Source organism: Macrotis lagotis, chromosome 2 (assembly GCF_037893015.1).
Source record: "Macrotis lagotis isolate mMagLag1 chromosome 2, bilby.v1.9.chrom.fasta, whole genome shotgun sequence".
Classification (NCBI taxonomy): Eukaryota; Metazoa; Chordata; class Mammalia; order Peramelemorphia; family Peramelidae; genus Macrotis; species Macrotis lagotis.
Window position 1 is genome coordinate 316,842,563 of NC_133659.1, and position 26,661 is coordinate 316,869,223.

Below are 26,661 nucleotides of genomic sequence, written 5' to 3' on the forward strand. Positions count from 1 at the left end.
AAACCGAGACACGGGGAGGTTAAGCGACTTGGGATAATGGCTGTAGGGCAGGGAGGATTGACAAAGGCCGTCTCAACTAACCCCTTCTTTGGAAGACCTTTAGTCAACATTTCTCCAGTTTGTTGTTTACACTACTCTCTGGTTAAATTTTCCAAAAGCCCTTCTCTGACCAGATTTCTCCTCTTTTCAGAACCATCAAAACCTCTCCAGTAACTACTATATAACCACCTATCCCTTACTGGTATCGGGGTCCTCCACAAGGTGCCTCCAAGTTGCCCTTTCCAATCCCATTTCCTGCCAGTCCCCTTCAGTCACTGAATGCTCAAGATAGACCAGACCTCTCCAAATTCTCCTTCCCCACTCTCTCATCCCTGTCCTTGGTGGCTTTGCTCCCTTTTGGAGTGAACCCCAACTTTACCCATTTTAATCCCTCTCAGTTATCACCTATTTCATTAAAATTTACCTGACTTTTCCCGTTGAAAATAAGTTTTTCCTCTCCATATTTCTCAGATAACTTTGCTTGGACTTCTCTTTTGTACCTGTTATCCTCTCACCTGTATACATTTTTCCTGCCACCCCCACATTATATCATTGGATTGAGAGACAGCAGAGTGTGATGGACAAGACTGCAAAATGATGAGGGACCGTGGTAGATGGATTTCTTAGTTATTTTTCAGCTCAAATCTGTGATCCAGAATTGTAGAGAAGAAACTGATCTTTGCTGGTTGAGGGAGTGTCCTCACAGGGCTAGTCTTCTCCTTAAAAGGAGGGTTTGGCAGCAGATACCTTTGTAGCCACAGTTTACCTTAGTTATTTTGATTGATCCTTAAAATTTAAAACCCTCTACAATCTGTTTCCTATCCACCTTTCCTATTTTATTTCATCTTTTTTTTTTTTTTAGGTTTTTGCAAGGCAAACGGGGTTAAGTGGCTTGCCCAAGGACACACAGCTAGGTCATTATTAAGTGTCTGAGACCGGATTTGAACCCAGGTCCTCCTGACTCCAGGGCTGGTGCTCTATCCACTGCGCCACCTAGCCGCCCCATTTTATTTCATCTTAATACCTTCTGCTCTGTCCAGTTAGGCTGCTCTGCCAGCTGTTCCCTCCTTGTGCTTTTCTATCCCCTAACTTTGTCCCCTTGAACTGGGACCGCTCCCCCTCCAGCTAAGGTAGAATATTCTCTCCTCACCTTTATCCTTTAAAATGATGTGCCCAACCTGTGGCCACGTATAGCCCTTAAAGTCCATTCATGCCAGTGTCACATATCTGGAAGAAGTGAGCCCATGAGCCAACCTGTAACATCACAGAGCAGCTTGACCCTTGATAAGTTTTTTGTTGGATAGTCTGATCCTAGGAAGATTGTTTAACCTCTGTCTGCTTCAGTTAGTTTCCTCTTCTGTAAAATGGTTTCTAATAGCATTTTCCTCTTAAGGAGGTAACATTTGTAAAATGCCAGGTCCTGGTACATAAAAGAATCTTGGTAAATGATTGTTTCCTTCCTTTCTTCCGTAATGTAACAACTGTTTCATTTTTGTTTTTGTCTCTTCATATAGTGGGTGCTTAATAAATGCTAATTGAGATTGGAAAAAAAGGTTATGGGGAAATAATACTGAGTAATAGGGAAAATATTTTGATTTGGCTTTTTTCTTTTCTTTCTGTTTTTTTGGTAGGTAAAACTTAGGGCAACTAGATGAAATAGTGGATAGATTGTTAGTCTTGGAATCAGGAAGACTTATTTGTATGATCTTGGATAAGTCATTTAATTTTTCAGCGCCTCTTTTCTCTCATCTGTAAAAAATAAGAGGGTTGGACTCTATGACCCCAAGGTCCTTTCAGCTCTATGAGCCTATGAAACATGTCCACTTGATTATTTAGCATGGTTTTAATTTCTCTTCTCCTAAACTTCCTGCAACCTAAGATTCCAAATAAACAAAGACTTTGGCTTCTGATATCCAAGCCTGGATCAAAGACAGGATAATCCCCTAAGCATAGATCACAGGTGGCATTAGCTGAGCTGTCCATATGCTGGCCTGCAAACAACTGGCATTCTTTAATGAAGATGGAATGTTCATTCATTTTAGGCAGCGATCTAAGAACAGCTCACTATATCATGCACAATACTTAATTTAGCCATCAAAACAAATTCTGACTCATGGGTCGAGGGCCCAAAGAAATCGGAGAGTGAGTCAAAGGAGAACCAGCCTGCAGATTTCTAAGGACACTCAATCTGTTCACTGACACTTTCTTCAGTCCATGCCATTCACATGGAATTGTTTCAAATATGGGATTCAACATTTCTGCAGGAGGCATGGCAGAGGGAGCCCGGAACAGAAGGGTGAGTAGGATTGCCTGGGAGGCACTGGAGGGTTAGAGCTGTAGAGCTGGAAGGGACCTCATTTTACAGATGATGCTACTGAGGCACAGATGCAATGACTTGCCCCAGGTCATCCAGGTGACCAGTGAATGAAATAATATTTCAGTTTTATTATGGACTGATGACCTCATAGTCCTTTCCAATTGAAATGGAGAAACTAGAAAGATAAAGCAGTTTATCTAAGGTCTGTAGGTAGCAAGCATTAAAGGAAGTAGATTAGTAATTGAGTGAAGGTGTGTATGTTTGTATGTGTAAGTAAATGGACTTTTCAGGTATCAGTGTGTATGTGTTTAGAAAATACTCAATTCCTAATGCTGAAATTTCTAATGACCGTTTTTAAAGAGGGAATAGTTTATATGCCGGTCACATTAAAAAAATGTTACTTAAAAGTTGCTTAAAAATATTAATTTCATACTGATAGTGATAGTTGGTGATAATTGGTGTTTAATACAATATCAGAAAGAAGAAACTAGTTTGTTCCTGCTCTTAAAGAGATTCCATTTGAACTCACTTTTATATATTAAGCATTTATTAAGTGCCTACTGTGTCTAGAGCTGGAATCCCAACTGATGCTTAATAAATGCTTACTGATGGACTGAAAGATCCTTTTATATGTGTGTGTGTGTCTTCTCAGATGGGATGTAACCTCACTGAAGGTAGGGATGGCTTTATTTTTCTCTTGGAATTCCCAACATTTAGCACATAGTAGGCGCTTAAGAAATTCTTATGAATTGATTGAAAGATATTTTTTACGTGTCCCTGTCTTCTGAGAGAGCTTGTAACCTTCCCAAAGGCAGGGAACTTCATTTGTGCAGACAGTAGGTCCTTAAAGATACTTGTTGCAGAGAATCCTGCCAGTTGGCATTAGAATGAATGATTTTCCATTTTTGTTCAGAGACAGCCTTCACTAGAAATTTTTATCCAAGGGTGAAGCAGCCCGAAAGGTGCCCTCGATTAGTGGGGAGCTGATGATAGAGACTTCCAAGCTGTGAAGTGACTTAAGGGGAAGTGGATGGTGTTGAGAAGCTTACCTGGGATGTTTGAGGTCTAGTGGCTTCCCGTTTCTGCTAGTCCCTTTCTGGCTAGGTGCTAATCAGAGCCCTTTTCTATTCTGTTGTTGCCCACTATTCCCCAAAACAAAGCCCTGACTGATCTGCCCTGGTTCCAGGTGGTCCAAGAAAGAATACTGCAGGGGTCCTGTCTGACCTCAAAATGGAATTTGTTTATGGCTCTCCTGTTCCCTTCCTTATCCTTAGGATATAGATTGGGATCTGGTCTAAGATCCCTAACTTTCTAAAAATAGGAGATGGGTTCAAATCCCACCTTTGAAGCTTATCATCCTTGTGACTTTAGGTAAGTCAGCCTTCCTATGCCTCAGTTTTCTAATCTGTGTAATGAGAGGGTGGGGGTTGAATAATACCTGCACGATCCCAAGCCAGTCCCTTTACTTTCTTGGGTCTCACTTTCCATGCCTGTCAAATGGGGAGGGGACTCAGGGGTCTTAGGTCCTTTCCAGATTTGCATCCATGATCTTGTGACATAGTAGGTGCTTACTAAATGTGTGTTGAATGAATGAATAATGAATGGAGCCAGCAGCAAGGGTCTTTCCTTCTGTAGGTCCCAGAGCATCAAATGTAAAGCTCTGATTTTGACAGGGACTTGAGGAAAGTGTATTATATTCTCAGAGCCCTTCCCATGCATTCTCCAGATTGCCCACCCTTAAAAAGGGGCCTGTTCAGGTTAGTGAAGAGTTGATATCAGAAGAAGAAGAGTTGGAGGGGAGGGTAGAGGCTGAGCCCGGGATTGCCTTCCCTCCTAGGTCAGGGTCATTTTGTGTCCTTTCCTGCATTACAGAGGTGGTGACCTGTACAGTCGGGAAGACCTAATGCCTGCCTCGGGTTCTTATTAGCTACATGACCTCAGACAAGTCACTGAACTGGCCTCAGTTTCCCCATCTACAAAATGAGTGGGTTGGAATCCCTGGCTTCTAAGGTCCCTTCCAGCTCTAGGGTCCTAAAGCTTTCTGATCTGTCCTATTCAAAATAGAATAGTGAGTTTTATAAGTGCAAATGGGAATTTCTGGTGCCCAACTTGCCTGCTGTCGCCCAATGTGGTCCCCATCAACTCATCTGGCAGAGAGTGGTCTTTGGAAATTCACCTTTGAGGGGACAGAGGGAAATTATATAAAACCCACTTAGGCTATTGGTTATAATTCAAGGGCCAGAGAGAGAGGCTTGTCAGTGTTCCTTTCTCAAAGGAGAAAAGTCTGAGAAAACGTGGAACAAAGGAAAAACCCCTTAGTTGTGGATTTTTCACAGAGTGGGTCTTTATTTTTGCTGCTCTCCAGATCTAGGAGGTGGGAGGCACAGAATGATGCCAAGCATCAGTGACTGTACAACTTCCATTTTATTATTATGTGTGCTTTTATAGGATATAAATGACAAAATTACAAAATTTATAACTGGAAGCCCAAGCATATTTACACATATGATTCTGTTGCAATGAGGCTATTATTTGCTTAGCTCCTATACAATTTCCTTTGGGTACCATAATTTTTTTAGTGTTATTTTTACTGTCAAGTGACTACATACATATCGACAGTGAACAGGCGAGATATGTACAAGAACTCTTCTGTTCGAGTAATTTAATAATGGTATTAAAAGTTGTTATCAACTCTGAGCTATAATCAGATTTGACTAAATTGTATTCAGTGACCAGTTCAAAATGAAGTTCAGTTATTCATCTTTGGCATTCACCAAATGATGAGCATAACTGAGAAGCTCAGTTAGATTTAAAAGAATGTTAATTAATTAAAAAAACATTAAGACAACCACACAATTTATCAATATCGCTATAATGAACTTCAAAATGATTCACAATTTGACTGGTTAGAACAATATACAGTAAAATGCCAGTTTTGTCTATAATGATATCATACTGTATTTTTTTTAATAATTCAGTTCTACATAAATATACATTATGGTATCATACAAATACTCCACAGAGACATTAAAAAAATTAAAATACCTTAAAGAAATGTAAGTAAATTTTATTTCATCAAATAGTAAGCAAATGGTCAATTCTTATTTTGTTGTTGTTCATTTCAAGAAAAGAGTTTTATTACTTTGGAATTTCTTCTTTTTAGGTTTTTTTTTGCATGTGTTTCATTTTGTTGCTTTTTTTTTTTAGAAAAAAGATTTTTGCAATAGAATTTTATCAACACTTTTCTCAAACACGGTTTCCACCACAGAAATCTCGATAGCAAGGTCCCTAGGTCCCAAATGTGTTTTTTTAATACACGCCATAAAGATTTTAAAAAATATTTGCAGGGTTCACGGCTATCGGCAACATCCTCCATCTCAATGCTAGCTCTTCATAGTGCAGTGACTTGCCTGCTTCTGATTTCTCTGCCTACATAGAGCAATCTGTGCCCTTGTGGCCGTGGCTGCTCCAGTTTTTTTTTTTAAGTGGAAGCAGCAGAGAGTTCATTATGCAAAATAAAGCAGAAATATCCTGTAACATTTAGCCTCTGTTCCTTATCCATCAATGAAACATTCTTTTAATAAAAATATTTAATACAAGAGACACATCTGTGCATAAATTTCTGTTTTTTTTTTAACCATTCTTAAATTTTCACTCTGTCATAGGATTAAAGGCTATCCTTATAGGCTATCATGACATAACTGATGACATAGAAAACTCACAAGTATAGAAATTAGGAAATGAAATTTCTCAGCAATTATTGGGATTTTTTTTTGACTGCCTACGATAAATGATAGGTAGCAATTCAGTGAGTTTACAAATACTATAACGGCACGAGGCCTTTTCTGATGTTACTTTAAAACTGCCAACAATGAAAAAGAAACCCAAACTTTTGTATTCTTCGGCAGCATTAGAGACCCTTTTAAAATGATAAGAAGAATAAAAAGTACAATCTCCAAATAACCAACCAAAGATAGCATGGTGGCAAGAGTCACTAGAAATGCCTTGTGGGGATGGTGGTAAGGAGGACTGGGGAGGCCTGGCGTAGTAGGATGGGAAATGGTGGGTAGGGGGCTCTCAACTCCCTCCTCTTACGGATTGCAATGGGAAAGTCTTGGATGCATTCTTCGGTCATTGGTTCAGGAAGAACATTGCCAGAAATAGCTGGTGCGCAGGGCCTTTTGTGAGTGACAAGGCCACGCGGGCAGCACAGGCTTCCCCGTTGGCGGGGTGGAAAGGTCGCCACAAAGGAAGGCTGGGCTGGGACTGCTTGGAGTGCAAGGCACAACAAGGACGAGAGGGCGGTTTAGTATCAGAAAATTGTAGTTTCATACTTGGTATTTATTCCCCTTTTGGCTTCCTGTCCCGGTTCTACAATCCAGGGTAGGTTGGCGAGAGTCTTTTGTTCCGAAGGGTCTATCTGCTTTAAAACAAAGACAGATGGGTATTTTTACTTCCGGTATCCTCAAAGCTCACCGTAAACAAAGTATTTCCACCTGAAAACCTTGCTAGGTCAATAATGCAGTTATAATTATTTTTATCCCCATTTGATAGATGTGAACGCAGGTTCACAGATTTAGAGCTGGAAGGGAAACTTAGAAGTCAAATCCAACCCCTTCTTTTTACAAATGAGGAAACTGAAGCCTAGAGATAAAGGGCAGCTGGGTGGCAAAGTAGAAGAGAGTGCTGGCCCAGGAGTTGGGAAGAATCAGCTTTGTGAGTTCAGTCTGGCCTCGGACATTCTCTAGCTATGCGACCCTGGGCGAGTAAGTCTTCATGCTCTTTGCCTCAGTTTCCTCATCTGAAAAATGAGCTGGAGGAGAAATGGCAAACCACTCCAGCATCTCTGCCAAGGAAACCCCAAATGGGGTCATGGAGAATCAGATGCGACTGGGAAAAAAATAAGACTTAGCAAAGGAGAGATGAAGCAGCCTTCCCCAGGTCCTGGCACATAACTGGTAAATGGCAGCTTGGGATCTGAATTCTGGTCAGGGGATGATAGAGTAGAGTTGGGAGGGACCTCAGAGGCCAATTAGTCCAACCCCCTCATTTTACACAGGTGGAAGGTTGTGATTTGCCCAATGTCACAAAAGGAGTAAGGACCAGTAGTGAGATTTGAGCCTAACCCTTCTAACCCAGAGTCATTATTCTTTTCACTGGGCCATATCATTGACCTAGAATTTGAACCCAACTCTCATAAATTCTAATCTCAGAGTCCTTTCCCTGCGACCCTCTATGGGATTAAGACTCAACCTTACACCTGAGAGTTTTTCTTAGAGACATGCTGAAAAAATGTCATTTCAGTCCAATTCTATTCCAAATTGAGATTTCAGTGATAAGATTACCAAAAAATCCAATGCCATAACAGACAAAATATTAAACTGGTAACATTTCCTGTATATTGGGGTATAAGAAGTGTGGGATCTCTGGGGCCTGTTGTAGCAGTTGAGAAGGCCAAGTGGGTGACTCCTCAAGTCACTGTATCATCTTTTGGCTGCTTCTTGGCCTGTCATATTCTTCCATTTAGGGGGGGCATGGGTGGGGAGGAGATCCTGAACTACAATGGAAGGAACGTTGGATTTGGACCTGGTTTAGAATCCTACTGTTGCTACTTTACCACCTGCAAATGTTCAATGAAAAGATTTGACCAAATGACCTTGAAGGCTTCTACCAGTTTTAATCCAGTGATCCCTGAATCCCTAAACAGGAAGGCAAGACTCTATTCTTGGCTCTTGCCGTAAACATGCTTTGGGCAAGTTTCTTTCATCTCTTTGGTCTCCAGTGAAATGAGGGGGTTTAGGTCAGAAAGTTTCTGCCCATTGCTAAACCTGATCTTGGGTGACAGACTGTGCTTCAGTTTCCCCAATCTATAAAAATGAGAAGGTGGGGTTTCTTCTGATCACCAATCCACAGTCTTATTTTTTGATGGTTCTGATGGCCTCCACAGCAAATCTCACTCATAATTGAGGGTGAGTTTTCACCAAGGTCATTCCTTATTCATTTTTTATTGGCTGCTATTGTGAGGTTCAGATCATTGCTTTAGGGCTGTGGGATTTGCGTCCATCTGGCAACCTTCAGAGTGGGTTTTGAGCTGTGTACCTACAAGGCTGCACTGAAGATTATATATATCTTCAGGAGCAACTGAATTTTTTCTTGACAAGAAGGAAAATGGAGCCAAGGGAAATTAATGTGAACAATGACACCAGTTGTGTGTGTGTGTGTGTGTATAGCAGATAGGACCTTGAGGCTGTGAATGCACACCAATCTCCATCCTCCATTTTCACAGTCCCTGGTGGAGGCCTTTCAATGAATATTCTATCAGCCCTTATGCCACCCAATCTTTTATGTTCCTCAGAAAGATGTCTTGAGGGACCCGATTAGTGTTGGATGGAGGTAGTTGGTATGAATAATATTATCAAGCCAGCAGTGAAAATTGGCAGAGAGGTGGAAGGGAAAAACCAAGGAACATGCTGAAAACTTTCTAATCATCTATCAATCCATCTCCAAGGCCTCAGAAAGGCTGCTGAGCTATGTGGGGTTAGCAGTAATCCTTAATTATGGTCAGTCCCTAGCTAGGGGAAACTTTTCTCTGAAACTTGGAAAGAGAGAGGGTGTGTGTGTGTGTGTGTGTGTGTTTGTATCATTGGGAAACTGCAGCACTTGCTTGAGGTTGTCTTGGTTGTGTCCCTAACTTGCAGATCAAAGACCAGATTATTCAGTCCTCAGAATTTAGATTTAGCCCTGTGGGAGGGACCTCCAAAAACGTCTAATGGAATGACTTCATTTTACAGATGCATAAGCAGAAAAGGTGGTAAAATGGAAAGAATACCCACTCTAACATTGAAGGCCTGGTGCCAGAATCCTACCCTTAATGCTTGATATCCATTATGACCTTGAGGAAAATCATTATTCTTGCGGTTCTGTTACTCATCTGTAAAATGTGGGATCGTTATATGGTCATCATGGGCCATATGTTTAGAGGATTGTAGATTTAAAGCTGGAAGGGATCTTGGAGGCCCCTCATTTTACAGACAAGGAAACTCGGATTCAGAGAGGTAAGGGACTTTAGTGAACAGGGTCCCAGAGGTAGGGTTCTAGATTTAGAAGGAGAATGGATCCTAAAGATCATATAATCAAACCCTTTCTTTGGAGGTCATGGGTTATAATAATGGGCAGCATTTGAGTGATGCCAATGCTTATTGAATAAGTGCAGGTAAGGGGGGGATATGCATGCTGAAGAATGGATTTGGAATGGCAGGACTTGGACTTGGGCAATGTGGTACCCATCCCTTACTTCAATGCTCCTCTTATTGTACTACACTGTTGTCTCTATGGGGCTGCTAGATAGTTATGGTTAGGGAATGGATTTGGGATCTCATTCTTATAGAAAACTCTCTCTACCAGTGCAGTTCAGCACATTCTCTACAACAGTTTTGAAAGCTATCCAGAACATGAGACTTGTCTAGAGTTTCAAAGCCAGGCTATCTCAGGGACAGGATTTAAACCCAGTTCTTCTTGCCTTTCTCTTCACAACTCCATGCTGCTTCTGCTAGAATGAAAACCTCCAAAATACGGGCCATTTTTCCCAAAATAAGCTCCCTTAGGAGCCAGGAGAAATACAAGAGCCTTTAAGAATCAGATATTTTAGGACATGTATGGGAGGGGGAGGAACATTGCTGAGGAAGGTTGATGGAGAAGTGGGAGGTCCATACCTGCCAATATATCTCACCCCACACTATGGGGTTGTAACCCCAGTAGAGTCTTCACAATTTGAAGACGGCAGCCACTCAAAGGAGGCTTTTTCCTATCCATGGGGTAGCTCCAGATTAGGCAAACTGAGAGTTCTCAGGGCTGGGTTACAGGATACAAAGAACATCTACCCACTTTGTGCAGAGATGTGAGTTTTATCCTGGAAGAAGAGGTAACTGCACATGGATTCTCAAACCAGTGGTCTTTTATATTACATTTTCCCCAGGTATTCGGTGAGGTTTGTGGTGGCTTTAGAAAGCTTTGAAAAATAGGTTCTTGTTGGTTATTAAGGTGATATGGAACAATGGAAAGAGAGCTGACCCCGGGCTCCAAGGCCCTATTATTTGCTTCTTGGATGACCTTGGGCAAGGCACTTAACTCCCTGGACCTCAGTTTCCCCGGCTGTACAGTGAGGAGGTTAGATTAGATGGTCTCAGAAGTTTCATTCGGGTCTGACTATACTGTCCCATGTGTCTATCATAGAATAGAGGGATAAGCATGAAAGCTTTGTATTCCCTACTCCATTCTCTCTCAACTCAAACACACATAGACACATGATCACACATATGCATATGTGTATGAATACACACAAATACAAGACATACAAATATACATGTGGACATATAGAAGAGAAGTTCCATGGTAGGATTATGATACTGAAGTCCAACCTATGCCAACCAGATTTAATGAGTTATATTGCTAGTCTCTAGATGCTGATAACAGAGTGGTGTGTTGGACAGAGCACTGGGTCTGGAGTCAGGAAGACCTGAGTTCAAATCCAGCCTCAGATACTTCCTAGCTGTGTGACTGGACGAGTCACTTCATCCTGCCTGCCTCAGTTTCCTCATCTGTAAAATGAGTGGGAGAAGAAAATGGTAAACCACCTTACTACCTCTGCCAAGAAGACCCCAAATGGGGCCATGGAGAGCTGGACACAACTGAAAATGACTCAACAACAATCATGTGTCAGCCGTTGAGGATACATGCACAAAGATGGATTCAATTCAATCCATTCCAACAGATACATTTGCTACTGACTCTAAATGAGGCTCAGACTCTTGATATTTTTACACAGGGTAAAGAAATGGTAGTACTGGAATGAGTGGATCTGGTTTCAAATTCCACCTTTGACATTTATTTATATTATGATTTGGATCAAGCCACTTTACAACTCAGTTCACGTATATGGAAAATGATGGGATAGGACCAGTTGGCTTCCCTATACATGTGGTAGCTCCAGATTAGGTAAACCATGGACCTAGGAGTCCATGATCTCTTCTATGAATCACTTCCCTACCTCAGACCCCTCGGTATTACCGAAGAGGACCAGCGGGCCTCTCAGGTCCCTTACAGCTCTAAATCGACGATCTTCCAAATTAGCTTGAGACTCCTGAGAGTACCGAAGGAAAGGTGGAAAACCAAACTCAATTAGGCTCTCAGGCTTATTATAGATTTGTTACAAGAAGTAGTCTAGGTGAGAATTGATGCCAACTCCTCTAAATCCATAGCCGATGGTCTTTCCCACGAGTAAGGAGTCCTCTCTCGCTTTCTTTGCCCAAGGCCATGTGGATAGTAAGCTGCATAGCCCTTTATTCGGCAAGCATCAAGCATCAATAAAAATCCAAGGCATGGTCCTAGATGCTGAGCTAGGATTTGAATCCATCGCTTCTAGGTTCTAACTCTACTGTTCCTTCCCTGATGCCCACTGCGTTCTAGTTGGTCTCCCATATCATCTGTGGCATCATAATAGCACAGATTCTTGAGGAGGGAAGGAACAGAAGGCATAAAACATGCCTAGGGATGGCTAAAGAGACTTGGAGACCCCCTCCTACTTACCACTGACTTGCGAATACTAACTCGCGGCTTGGGAATGGGCTTGGCGGGTTTGTTTTCGAAGCTTTCTGGGAGCGTTGAGGAATGCCCACCTTTTCTTGCTTGGAGCGCGAGCTGGTATGCCACTTCAAACGCCTGTCCTAGTGTAAGTATGATTTCGTAGGCTAAATTCTGTGGCAAAAAGAAAAGGGGAAAAACATTTAACAATAGGCTCATTTGAAATGACGACAGATTTAGAAAACATTTGGGAACATGGAAGGAGATGAGCTAGATATGACCTTGAACTACTCCACCTGCAGTTTAGGTGATTCAGAAAACACCAACCAGGACAGGACATTCTAGGATCAGTTTAAGAGTTTGACAGAAGGGATTAGTCATTCCTTAGACATCCTAGTTTATGGGGACCTCACCTTGTTTGCTGGATGATAATTCTTTTTTCCTTTCAATTGAATAAAAATTAAGTGTCTCTTGTATGCAGAGCACTGGGGGAGGAGGGAAGAACAATTTATATAAGAGTTGTTCTGTGCCTTCCTAGAGTTTGTAGCTTAATACTGTGATATCTGTTTTCCCCAAGGGAAAGTGAAATTTTATAGGATTACAGAAGGAACCTCAGAGATCATCTAGCTGCTTGATATCCTCTTTTTATAGATGAGGAAACTGAGGCTCAGGGAATTTAAGAACTTATTGAAGGCTATCATGAGTACTAGAGGCTCCACAGTCTCTTTCTGCAGGTTTCAGATGCCAAAAGAAGATGTCATGGGCAGTGTTAGTAGAATTTCATTTCACCTGGGGCTTTATTTAATGCATTTTCTAGGCAGCAGTAACATATCTTGTCAATCTTCATTTATTTTGGGAATCACTTGTGCGGGATATCACCAATGCTTCTTTGGCATGCCAATAACTCAGGGCAACTAAGATGGAATCAATGCAATCCAATATAACAGTAATTTGACCAATTGCCTTTGGTGAGGAAGCACCAAGAGACAAAGAAAAAAGAACAAAAAGTCCCTGCCCTCAAGGAGCTTACCTTCTCCTGAAGATGAGGCAGGATAGGAGCAACTTGAATGCAGAAAAATCATTGCAAACAAGAAACTAAGTAATTACAAAATATGAGAAGCAGAATTATAGCTGATAGATATTCTTGAAGTGGAAACTGGGAGACAGAAGTACTGGTTTCAAATATTAACTTTGCTACTCACTACTCTAAGACCCAGTATCCTCATTCTGCCAAGTGGGCAATGTGAGTGTGTGTAAGTAGTCTCTAAGATCTTTCCCAGATATAATCCTATGACTTAAAGCCACTTATTCCCTCAGGATTCCAGAGCAAACCTAAGACTATAAGTTACCACTAGTTACCTAAGTGTTTTAGTTCCAGACATAGATGAGATTTCTTATCAGGTCCAAAAAAAAGGACTGTTTGGAAGTAAAGGGAAATATTTCTGCTTGGTCCCCAGGTTGGAGAACAAGCCCCATACCCATGTGGTGATAGGAAAGTTAGCAAGTTGGTGCAGTGGGCAGAAATTATTGGACCTGGAATTGGGGAAGATCTGAATTTAAATTTAGGCTCAGAAACTCAAAAGTTTCTAGATAGTTGTAGGACCCTGAAGCAAGTCACTCAACCTCTGTCTGCCTCAGTTCCCTCATTTGTAAAATGGGGATAATAATAGAACCTACTTTCCAGGGTTGTTGGATGATAAAATGAGATAGTATTGGTGAAATGCTTAGGAAACCTCCAAAGCTAACTATTATTAATATTCTTATCAATTATCTCCCATACCTTTCCCCCATTTCCCACTCCCACAGGAGAGGGTCCTTCAGAGAAGTAGAGGCCTCAGCTCTTCTCTAACATCTGCATCTCAAATAAAAACACAACCAACATTTTGGCTGAGGAGAAAGGCATTAGTCACTCAGACATAATCAGCTGCAGCAGCAGGCAGCAAAATACTGTGTAAGTGGAGCCCAATTAAGTCTGCATGACTTGACATTTTCTGTTCTCCCTCTGGCCAAATTTGGTGTTTCATGACCACCTTGGGGACTGCATCATCCCCTTCTGCTCCTCCATTGGCATTTCTTTAAAAAAATTCAATTTTTTGATAGCTTTTGTTTTTATATAAGTTTATGGATTGAGAACTGGCAAGGAACAGAGAGACCATGGAATCCAACTTCCTAATTTTTCAAATGGGTAGGTTGAGACTTGCCCAGGGTCACATAGTTAATTGATGTCAGAGATAGACTATGAACCCAAGTGTTTGCTCTCAAAAGCCAGTGTTCTTTCCACTGTACGTGGCTACCTCTCTGGCACCTTCATTTCCAAAAGTACATCATCTCTGCTCTAGTATTAAGGGAGACATTTGTTGTTACAAAAGAAGGCAGAGAAGGAAATTGTTCTGCATACGGATACACCCTAACAGTAAATATACTGTTCCATACCCATAGTCTCCCACTTTTGTGAAGAAAGGGGGGAAGGGGAAATCCTCTAGACCTATGATTTCATAAAGTGGGAAACTCAAAGGTGAGGAAACTTTATCTACAAAGCAGGTTGGCCCTTTCTTCACAACTTAGAGACATAAAGTGGTCTCAGTGGCAGAGCTTGTCTTCCAGCCCTGGGATCATCTCTCTGTCCGACTTAAACCACAGTGCCAAATGGAGTTTTGGAGCCAGGCTCTGATGATGGGGTATCCTCTGAGACCTCAGAAAGCATACTCTTCTAGTTGCTTTATTAGTCCCCCCCCCACCAGATTCTCCTAGCAACTATTACTCATTACAAAGAACGTTGCCCACCACAAACTTGTAGGGAGGACAAAACTTGCCATTTCAGTATTAAAAAGAAACTTAAGCTTAGAGGTTCAATGATTACAATAGCTTCCTGTGGCTTAGAGGCAAACTCCTGAAGCCTGCTTTGCCAGGTTTATTTCCCGTTACTGCCCCATGAGACACAATTTCTCATCTGGGCACCTGTGGTTCTTGTCTGGAATGTCCTCCTCTTTAGATGCTCCAACTTCCTCCCAAGTGCAGTTTAGGCGCCATCTTCTAAGGCAGATGTGTCCAACTTGAAGCCTTCAAAGCCCATTCATGTGACAATATTACATTTTATTATTCTACTCATTGGTATCATGGGTTCCCTTGTAGCAATAAATAAATGTGAAATCCTATAGCCAACCTTGACAATTTTTTGTTGGATAATGCAGCCTAGTAGAGCTAAAAGTTGGTTCATTCTCGAACGAGACCATGACATCAGGGAGGTGATGTCATGATGAACACATGCATTGGATTTGAGTGGGGGGGGCTGTACTAAGTCACCAACCTCACTTTCTCCTCCAGAGACATCTGGATCCAGTGGCCAGATATGTATCAGGACTACTGGAAATGGCCTTGGATGGTTGGAGACTTAGGTTCTAAGGAAAACCTTTCTTGCTTTTTTTGTTTTTGCTAGCTCCCTCTTCAAATGTGTGTGTGTGTGTGTGTGTGTGTAATATCAGCAAGACCTGAGTTCAAATCCAATCATGAATACTTCCTAGCTGTGTGACCCTGGGCATGTCACATAGTCCCACCTCAGTTTACAAACTGTTTGCCTGTAAAATAGTAATAATAATAATAATAGCACCTACTTTCTAGGGTTGTTATGAGAGTCAAATCAGATAACATTTGTAAAGCGCTTTGTAAATCTTAAAGTATTATATAAATGTTAGGCATTATTATTTCCACCATATCAGCCCCCTTTAAGGCTTCACAACCAGAAAATGTAAGAGCTAGGATTTGAACCCAGGTCTCTTCACTCCCAAGTCCAGTGCTCTGGATACCATATTATTTTCATACTCCTAAGAGAGAAGTAGGAATGGAACGGCAATGGAGAAACTTGAAGTTGAGGTTTCTTAATGAAAGTGACCCATAGAAAATGGGTTCTGATTTTAGTGAGGAAGACTGAGACTAAAGAGGGAAGAAGGGTAATGTGGAAAGAGTTCTGGGGTTGGAGCCTTGGATTCAAATCCTGTCTCTGAGGCTTGCTATATGTGTGACTTTGGGGAAATTCCTTCCAGAGCCTCAATTTATTCATCTGTAAAATATAGAATTGTATTATATGGTCCTGCTGGAACATGTATCTAGAGCCATCTAACTGTAGGGTTATAGAAAGGAGTTTTAAATCTTTGATCTTAAGATCCTAGATTCAAGATAAAAGAGATTTTAGAGGTCCAAACTCCTAATTTTACAGACCAGGAAATAGATGCCTAGAGAAAGTATTAACTTTCTCAGGGTCACAGAGCTCATAAGTATTTGAGAGAGGATTCGAACTTGGTTTTTCCAGACTCTGAGTTCAATCTATAACCCCAAATGTACCCTCTCTGAACCAGAATGGACTTCAAAACAAGATAGGGCCTTAGCATAGTTTATACAGGCTATACTTTGATGTTAGATGGAATCCTGGGAACAAATGAAACAGGTATTATCAGAATGGATATCGATCTGACAAAACTATCCTCTCAGAAATAATAGTGATAATAATTCACATATCTTTAATCCTGTAAAGTTTTCCTGCAATAGTCCTGGAAGTGAATGAAATCTCTAGAGCTTAGATTTGGAACTAGAAAGGACCTTGGAGGCCCTTCATTTTTCAGATTGGGAAATCAGGTAAAGTGATTTTATCATCAGTCTACACACTACTCAGAAAAAAAAAATCAGTCCTCTCCCCACCCCCTCCCTGCTGCCCAAAAAGGAGCTCTAGTGTCTTCATGGTAGAAGTCAATGATGATCATTATTTGGACTACTGACTTGATTCAAATGATTTCCCCTTCATATAAGAAACACAAAGAGGGAACTGCTTTTGGATAGGAAACAGGTTAACAGTTCAGGCACTTAGCTTTTAAGCAATGCCTAGGGTCAGGAAGCTGCCATCAGAGGCAGCCAGCCAAGTGAAGGAGTCAACTGGGAGATGTTTGGAGAGATTGACTTTCCCGCATTTAATGCCCAATCACAATTATGTTCAAGGTTTAACCGTATTTAGCAATTATGATACTGGGTGCCTGTGGCCATCACAGATATCATTCAGGTTAGCAGGATTCTGATTCTAAGTCCAACAATCTATCCACTAAGATTCCACTGTTACACAGATGGGAAGAAAGGGAGGCAGAATTTGAACCTAAATCCTGATTCCAAATCCCTTATGCAACTCTGTCTCCCAGGTTATCTCATTGACTTCAATAACTTACTGTTTAGCTTAAACTAGAATTATTTGAGTATGTTTCATTCCCCTTCCACATTAAACTATAAGTTGATAAGGACAGAAATGTCACCTGATTTCATCTTCATTATTTTAGCATCTATCACAAAACTAGCACTCAATGACTTGGTTGAATGGAATTAAATGTCTTCATATCTCATGAGGTGTTCCCCTTGCCTTCAAGCATGGAATTCAAACTCATTTATACTCCCATCTCATGCCAGATCACTCAGATGTGATCATTCCCCAGTGGACTTCCTCCTATTCCAGTTTCCCATCTACTGCTTTGATTGTTTTTCCATGGAAGGTTATTGAGAGAGCCATCTAGTTGCGTCCAGGCCATCACCAGAAGTTCATGTTTCCTATCAAATCAGGTCATGAGGTTCTGGAAATGGCAAGTGATGGAACAGCTAGGTGGCACAGTGGATAGAGCACCAGCCCTGGATCCAGGAGGATTTGAGTTCAAATGTGACCTCAAACACTTAATACTTACTTAACTGTGTGACCTTAGGCAAATCACTTAACCCCATTGCCTTGCAAAAATGAAAAAAAAAATAGAAAAGGCAAGTGAGAATGATATCTTTGTACAACATACTCCTTACTCTAATAAACATAATGTACAAGTCATGCCACCATTAACTGGGTTGGTGTGGTGCTCTTTGAAGATGAAGGGCAACTATTATTATCATCTCATTGCAGAAACCAGACCTTAAATCACATTGAGCAAAATATTTTATATTCCAAGGAGGACTTCTGTTGTTTGATTCCCATCTTGGTTAGGATGGAAACTTCCCTTAGCTGCTGTTTGGCTAGCCTCAGCATGTCAATCTCTTCAGCGCAACCTCACTTGGGGGATGGAGGGAGGGGATGCCTACTTTGCAGTTTCCCCAGGCATCATGCCCAGGACCAGCTAATGCTCTAGACAGCTAAAGGGCAGCCTCCAGGCAAACTCTGTAGGAAGCATGTGAAGTGTGACCTACATTTAAAGATTTAAACATGAGCCATTAGAGAAGCTCAGCAAACTGTCAGACTTAGGAAGAGAACCTTAACTAAGAATTAGGAAGATGATACATGGGTATATTTCTCTAGAAGCCCAGAGATGAAACTGAGTTTGACAAGCCTGAAATGACGTCTGTGGATACGTTAGAATTTTTCACAAAGACTGAAAAGCAGGTTTATAATTAGACAAAGCAGTGTTGAAATCTAACAGGGGAAAGTATTGGTTTGGAGTTGGGGTGGTGGTGAGCTAAGGTTCAAATCTCACTTTGGTCCTGTATCAGCTTTGAGATTAGGCAAATATATTAGTCTCTGAGCCTCAGGTTTCCAATCTGTAAAATGAAGAGGTTGGATTAAATGACCCTTGAAGGTCTTTCCAGCTCTAAATCTACGATCTCTAGAGATTTCAATAGTTTCCAGGACTATTACAGGATAGAAGATATATAAATTATCATCATTATTATTTCTAAGGGGATAGCTTTCTTTTGATCATATTTTCCCAGTCTTACTAAGATTGGTTCCCCTGTTCACCTCACCCACACACCAAGGTAAAATTACTTTGTGACTGAGCCCACCATAGTCACAGAATTCATTGACATCAACTCACTTCTACATGTCACTCTCCAAGGTACTAGTAAGAAACTAAACTTGATAAGTTAAGACTATAAAATGTAAAATTCTGCCTGAGGTTTCTGGGAATTCAGAAATTTTGGTGAATTTTATTAGTTCCTATAGAGATGGCCAGGGCCTGCATACCAAATGATGAGCTTAAACTGGTGTTGAGACCTTCCAGGGCATACACTGCTTGGTATGGGAAGGATTTTTTTTTCCTTTAAGCAAAGAGCTTTATACCAAAGTGATTGTCATCCATTGACTTAGTAAGAGACTCTGAAAGAGGGCAAAACATAGCCTGCTGCATCACCCAGCACTGTTTTCTTTAATTTCCCTACTGGGCACCCTACCCTGACGAAGCTACTTTTATGAAACTTGACAAGGCCATAGCTCAGGATGGCAGGGCCATAGGCAACTCATAAGAGAAGTGGGCCAGCCAGTCGATGGGGAAATGTTCTTGATTGTATCCCTCAAGGAATGCTACTACTAGTTGGAGGTCTTGGGGATGGAGAGTGAATGTAGGGGGAGGGAAGCTGATGCATTCCAAAATGCTTAGAAAGAATAATCCAAAAAAGGATGAAATCCCAGTGTAATCTGCAATAAAACTTGAAGTAGAAATGTATTCTGTAGATATATACCTATGTGCTTATGCACATATATGAATACTGACCAACATTTATCAAGTGCCTACTAATCCCCCAGCAATGCATATATGTATGCATGTGTATACATGCCATATACATGTGTATTATGTATATAGATACACACATGTATATGTGGATAACTACACATGCATATATCTATCTGTATCTATATCTATATCTGCATCTATATCTATATCTCTCTATCTCTATCATCTCTATCTCCTCTATCTCTATCTATATAGTGGTACAGTGGATAGAGTGATGGCCCTGGAGTCAGGAGGATCTGAGTTCAAATCCAGCTTTAGACATTTACTAGTGATATGACCCTGCGCAAATCATTTAACTCTGCTTCAGTTTCTTCATCTGTAAATGATCTGGAGTAGGAAATGGCAAATCCCTCCAGTTTTTTTTTGCCAAGAAAATCCCAAATGGGGTCACAAAGAGTTGGCCATGATAAACAATAAAATAATGCACATGCATATGTGTTAATATGTATACAAACATCTATAATAATAGATTTACAACTTGACAGAATTTTAGAGGTTTTGAATCTAACCTCCCCTCTTATTTTATAGATGAGGAAACTTGGGCCCAGAGAGGTTAAATGATTTGTCCAGGGTCATATGCTAATAAGTGTTTAAGGACAGAAGAGCAAGCCTCTTCAGATTAGAATGTCAACTCCTTAAGTACATGGACTTCTGTCTTCTCCCCTTTGTCTTTGCACCCTGAGATCATGGAATAGTGCCTGGTATACAACAGGTGCTTAATAACTGTTGCTTGAATGTCTAAGAAAAGGAAGATGGGGTATTAGAAAAAGATCTGGATAACTGAAGGGCAAAGGGGCAGCCTTTATTTTTATCTTCATTGTTGAAAATCTTTCTAAAATGTGTTTGGCTTTTTTCTCTGTCACATAGCAAGTGATCTTCCTTCTAGGACATCTTGTATTCAATTGGGATATGCCATCTATCTTGTTAGAATGCAAGATCCTTGAAGGCAAGCACTGCTTCACTTTTGTGGTTGTATCTCTAGCACTTAGCACAGGAATTGGGTGCATAAAAAGAGCTTAAAGACTGTTGAATGGCTAATTGTTGTAGGGTAGAGGGAAGGAAGATTCATGGAGAAATGAATGACTTGTCAAAAAAAAGGAAAAAAAAATTAAAAAGTATTTGTGGGGGGGCGCCTAGGTGGTGCAGTGGATAGAGCACCTACCCTGGGTCAGGAGGACCTGAGTTCAGATTTGGCCTCAGACACTTAATACTTGCTTAGCTGTGTGACCTTGGGCAAGCCACGTAACCCCATTGCCTTGCAAAAACCAAAAAAATAAGTATTTGTGTACTACCCTGCCTTAGGTAGGACATAGCATACGACTCATTAAAAAAAAGTTATGTGGGCATGGAAAGTGCTGTAGTACCTCAAGATCATCTATTTTTCTCAACATAAATGATGATTACATTAGACTACAGAAAAGCTCCATGATCTAGTGCTGAGAGCTAGCTTTGGTGCCAGGAAGACCTGGGTTTCAATCTTTGTTTTGACATTTACTATCTTTGTGACTCTGGATAAGTGACTTTTACCCTCTTAGTGGTCTATAGACAACTCTCTAAGTCTATAAATTGCAGTTAAGGTGCCACTCTGCATTGGTTAAAAGTAGTTTTTCACTTGAGAGTTCCCTATGCCAGTGAAATAATAGGAAGCTCTAAACCCATCAGACTATAGTTCTATTGGGTGTGGAAGATTAGGATGAATGTATATTCATGGCATCATGTAGTCAGCCAAGAATAAAGTTGGGGAGCTTAGACCCTGGCAGGTCAGTGGATCCATGATCTCATTGTGGCTGTTCCCTGTATGCTTTTGATCTCGTCTAAGACTTGTCTATTTTCCCCCCTTTTAACTCTTTCATACGTTCAACCATTTCTGTTGTGTCTTACTCTGTGTCCCCAGTTGGGGTTTTCTTGGCAAATATCCTAGAGTGGCTTACCATCTACTTCTCTAGCTTATTTTTATAGATAAGAAAACTGAGGCAAACAGGATTAAGTGACTTGTCCAGAGTCACACACTTAGTGTTTGAGACTGAATTTGAACTCCGGTTTTTCCTTACTGTAGTACCAAGTCTTAACCAACTGGCCACTTAGTTGTCTCTAACTCTTCCATAAGGGATTTTATACAATATGCTGGATGTTTTCTTCTCTATCACAGACTAGAAGGAACCTCAGGAGTTCTCTGAGGCCCAGGGGTTGGTTAAGTGATTTGCCACAGATTACAAGGTAGACTTTGCATATAGTTCTCTGACTTCAGGGTCAGTGCTCTTCCCATTGTACCAATTAGGACTAATTTTCAAGAGAATTAGTACCTGTCAGTACATCCATTATTCCTTACTTTAGTGACATCAATCTTTCCTCCAATCATCTGTGTCACAGAATATCACAATTTTGGAGTTGAAAAGGACCCTAGTGGCCAACTAGGGTCCAACTACATACAGAGAAGAGTTCCTCTTATGGCATTAGCGACAAATGGACATCAAGCTTCCATCTGATGAACATCAGGAGAGGAGCAGTCAAATTCACCTCAAGATGACTATAGTTATTAGAAAACTCTTCCTTCTATCAAACCTAGATTTATCTCATGGCAAATTCTGCTCCTGACTCTTCATTCTGCTCTCTATCCTACCCAAATTTTGACATCAACTTGTATTTTATGATCATTCTCTTTCCTTCAAGAAGTGAGAGGGCAGAAATGACCTTCACAAATTTGTGGGTTATGCTATTTGTATCTTGATGAATATGGTTTCTGTTAGAGATCAGAGATCTCTGGCATTTTGGAAGAGTGCCACCTTGAGAATTAGAAAGACCTTGGAGCATAATTCCCTCCTCAGACACTTACTGAGTGACCACAGAGAAGCATCTATACTTTTCTGACCCTCAGGTTCCTTATTAATAAAAACAGACATAATAATATCAACCATAAAACATCATTGAATTGGAAAGCACTTGTACATTCTTTAAATGCTATATAAACATTATATATCAGGAAAATAGTATTTCTTCAAAATCTCACATTGAAAATTAAGATAATGAGTTTTGCCCTGCTCTCCTTCTCTTCAAAATAAAAAGAATAATTGAAAAACATTGGTATTATCTAAGGCTAACTCTAAAAAAATGTGAAGAGGAAGATTAACTGGTGATTGATTATAACTTTGAGCAGAGATCATCTAGAATTTACATAGTTAGTTGTCTCATTTTTTTCCCCAAGTAGTAGATATTCAGTTGGTCCAATCTTTTTTCTCCCTCTGATCTACATAGTAACACATACAGACAGAACAGTCTTCCAAAAGCATGAGATAGAACACAATATTTTCTATTCAGTGGCTCCCTAGTGTCTAAAGAATTAAATGAATTTGGGGCAGCTAGGTGGTGTAGTGGATAGAACACTGGCCCTGGAGTCAGGAGGACCTGAGTTCAAATGTGACCTCAGACACTTAATACTTGCCTAGCTGTGTGACCTTGGGCAAGTCACTTAACCCCATTGCCTTAAATAAAAAAATGTTAAAAAAAAGAATCAAATGAATTCCTTCCCTAGTTAGGATTGGTTGCCTACAATGTAGTTCCAGCTTAACTTCCAGAGCTTTTTCACGTTGCTTTCTGTCTAACGCTTTCTTTCCATTTCAGCCAAATTGGATTCCTAGCAGTTCCTGATTCCTTGTTGCCTTTTCTCACCTCTATGGATTTTTATAGGCCACTTCCAATCCTGACACTCACTCATTCAGTCAACTAATGTTTATTAAGCATGGTGCTAAGTTCTGGGTATACTTGTTGAAATTCTAAAATTCTTTTAGGATCAAGTTTAGGTGCCATCTTTGTATAATGCCTGCCTTGATTCTCTAACCTATCTCCCCAGACCTCCGATGACAGTGATCTCTCCCTTCTCAATTTTTCTTAAAGTATTTTCATTGAAATTTTCGTTTCACTCATTCTTTCAACAATGATGTTTGCCTCTTTTCAAATCTTGCCACATACTAGTTTTATTTGTATATATGTCTGGGCTCTGTTTTTGGATTATAAGTACCTTGAGGGCAAGAATTAATTCCTTTATCACCTTTGGATTCCCCATGTTCCTGAAACATATTATGCACTTAATAAATCATTAAAAATAATAGCATCCTAGCTTCAGGGACCTCAGGATCCAATCCTCTCTTTTACGAGGAGGAAACTGAGATGGTGTTACTTGCTTAGGAACATGGAGTTATTGTGTCTGAAGCTGGATTCATGGGAGCCTAGATTTGGAACTCAAAGAGATCTTACAGATTATAGAAATGAATCCTCTTGTTTTATAGTTGAGGAAACTGAGGCAAAAATAGGCTAAGTACCTGACCAGAGCCTAGATATTTTAATTCAACTTTAGAGGTGCAGAAAAGGAGATGGCTAGAGTTTGAGGAACCCATCCAATTTAAGACATTAGATCTCATTAACATTAAGCTCTTCTATTCCTAAGATTGTCCACTAGTGGGAGAATATAGCAGAATATGTTGTATCCAAAGCATAAAATTACACTAAGACTTCTGGGCCATGCCATATTTAAAATAATAAGTATTTTCTTAATATTTTGATGCTTCTAATAGGAGACAGCCTAATCTTGTCTCTGATTCTTGCTATCTATGTGCTCCCATTTCCTTTTTCTTAATTTCACTTTCCCCATGTGTAAGGCAAGGGTATTTGATGACCTCAGAGATCCCTTCCAACTCTAAACCTAGAGACCTAGGATATTTTGGATCTAGTTTGTCCTTCCATTTCCTTGAAATGCAGAAAGGAGATAGGATTGCTTTTAACTAGGATAACGAAATCCTTCCTGTGAACCATCGGCAGTTCTAATGAATTCCTTCAGAGGAATCGGGATGATATTTCACTGCTTTGTTCTAGCCAGGCACTTTTCTGTAAAAACTGATGTTCCACTCATTTATTCAATGATGATGTTTGTCCTTCATTTTCAAAGAAGACCATAGGTGATGCCATGACCAGCATGTGAATTGGATTTGAGTGAGGGGGGCTGTACTAAATTGCCAATCTCATTTTCTCCCCAGAGCCAACTGGGTCCAAGGTCCAGATATGAATCAGGACAACTGGAGATGGCCCTGGATAAAAGGTAATCAGGGTTAAGTAACTTGCCCAAAGTCATACAACTACTAAGTATCTGAGGCTGCATTTGAACTCGGGTCCTCCTCCAGGCCTGGTGCTCTACCCTCTGCCCCATCTAATATTTATTGAGTACCTACTATATGACAGACATGATGCCAATCACTTAGACTTTTTGATTTCATTGGTAGTAGGGGAGTGAGTGTGAAAATTCCTTCTACCAGTTCAGGTTGGCACTTGTCCCCCAGCTTCTAGTCTTTAAGACTAGAAGAAGTTGTCCAGAACACTGAGAAGGGAAGTGATTTTTCCCATATTTCTATATCTAGTCTATGCTAGATGTAGGAATTGCACTTTATGTCTTCCTGAATCCAAACCCAACTCTCTAACCACTGCCAGGACTGCTTTTTTTGGATTAACATTTGTGTTTCATTTAATGTAGTTCCTTTTATATACAAGATCCTGCTGAGAAGGGATGGAGGAGAGAGATAGGGAATGTCGTCCTTCATGCATGGCCACCCACCATCATGACAATCCTTCAAACAAAGCTGAACCTCCTGGTGCACCTTGCCCTGCTGACTGTTGAATTTTTCCATTGCAGGGGAAAGGAAAGACAAGCTTGATTAAATATATCAAAAACAGCTAGGGCAACGTGTATTCTGAGGATTAGCAAAGTAAGAATTAACAAGGGTCTTGTTGCAAAGTCACGTCTCTTCAATGTTGTTTTTTATTTTTTTGAGGAGAAAATAATCTTTTTTTTATGCTTCAGATCTCTTGAATGTCACTTTCTCTGGAGCTTGAGAGAACTAGATATTCCCATAATAGGATGAATCTGAATTATTTCCCATCCAGTGAACATGGTTATATTTATGAGAAATCAGCTCAAGGATTAGCAAAGAATTGACTTGTTGACATATACTTTAAGAAATTCAGAGTCTCCTCCCTCTAGCTCTGTAAGGGATGCAGAGAATGGTTTCTTCCCTTCTAAGCAGGTGTTTTTTGAATGATGTGTACAAATGGTTGCATCATTTGGTGGCCAAGCTTAAGGGTTAATTAAACCAAGAGCATGATGTGTTGTGGCTAGAGCTGGGGGGACTTAGGCTTGAAGGCTAGCTTGGATGCTTACTAGCTGGACAAATCATTTATTCAAACTTCAGTTTCTTCATCTAGAGAAATATAATAGCGTTGACCTCAAAGATTTTTTTCCATAGACCCAAAGATCTAGATCTGGTAGGGACTTTGGAAGGGACCTTCACTTTATAAATGGGGAAACTGAGATCCAGAGAGGTAAAGAGACTAGTCCAAGATCTTACAGGGAGGAAGTAGCTAATGCCATGCTTCTTAATTTGTCACTCTAAATTCAGTGCCTTTTTGATTGTATGCCTCTCATGTTGTGAGTATAAGTTTATTTATATACATATATATGTATATATATATATATAATGTGATTTGCATTAAAGCAGCATGTAAATGTGTGATAATAATTATTATTATTATGTATATCTGAATTTAGCCAGACTGGCTGATAGCTAGATAGGCTCTCATCTTTGAAGCCTTTCCATCATGGGAGGGTCTTCAAGAGCTTCAGATCTGGATGTGAAGGGTCCAGAGTCATCTCTGCTTATGGGAGAACCTATGGAGTTTTAGTGAAAGAGCAATTAAGCATGCATGCCTACTGTGTGCCAGGCTCTAAGCTAGAAAGACACAGAGATTTGAGCTCTCAGGTAACCCAATTTCCCATGTTAGTTAGGCTTCCTCTCTCTGCTCCTCACACATATAATACTAATCTCCTTCCTCCATACATTTCCATCATCATGTTGACTGGATACACCCTCCTTGTCTTTATCTCATAGAGCCCCTCAATTCCTTCAATATTGGGATCAATGCCACTTTTCATGGAAGCTTTTGGACCCCCTAAATTACCTTGTATTTTGCTGTTCAGTCTTTTCAGTTGTGTCTGACTCTTCATAGAGTTCGGGGTTTTTCCTTACAAAGATACTGGAGTGATTTGCCATTTCTTTCTGCAGCTCATTTTACAAATGAGGAGACTGAGGTGAATAAGATTGAGTGTCTTACCCAGGGTCACCCAGCTGGTAAATATCTGAGACTGAATTTGAATTCAGGTCTTCTGGC

General features: G+C 40.5%; 1 protein-coding gene across 3 annotated transcripts in view; it reads right to left on the reverse strand.

Annotated features, from left to right (window-relative positions):
- Positions 1–5,438: 5,438 nt before the first annotated feature.
- Positions 5,439–26,661, reverse strand: part of ANKS1B (ankyrin repeat and sterile alpha motif domain containing 1B) — a 1,440,110-nt gene continuing 1,418,887 nt past the window's right edge. For all 3 annotated transcript variants that reach the window (XM_074226655.1, XM_074226653.1, XM_074226654.1), the window contains 2 exons: positions 11,942–12,109; positions 5,439–6,779 (listed from right to left, as the gene is read on the reverse strand). In XM_074226655.1, the coding sequence (XP_074082756.1) occupies positions 6,669–6,779; positions 11,942–12,109 (279 nt within the window). In that variant the 3' untranslated portion in view covers positions 5,439–6,668. The remainder of the gene's footprint in view (positions 6,780–11,941; positions 12,110–26,661) is intronic.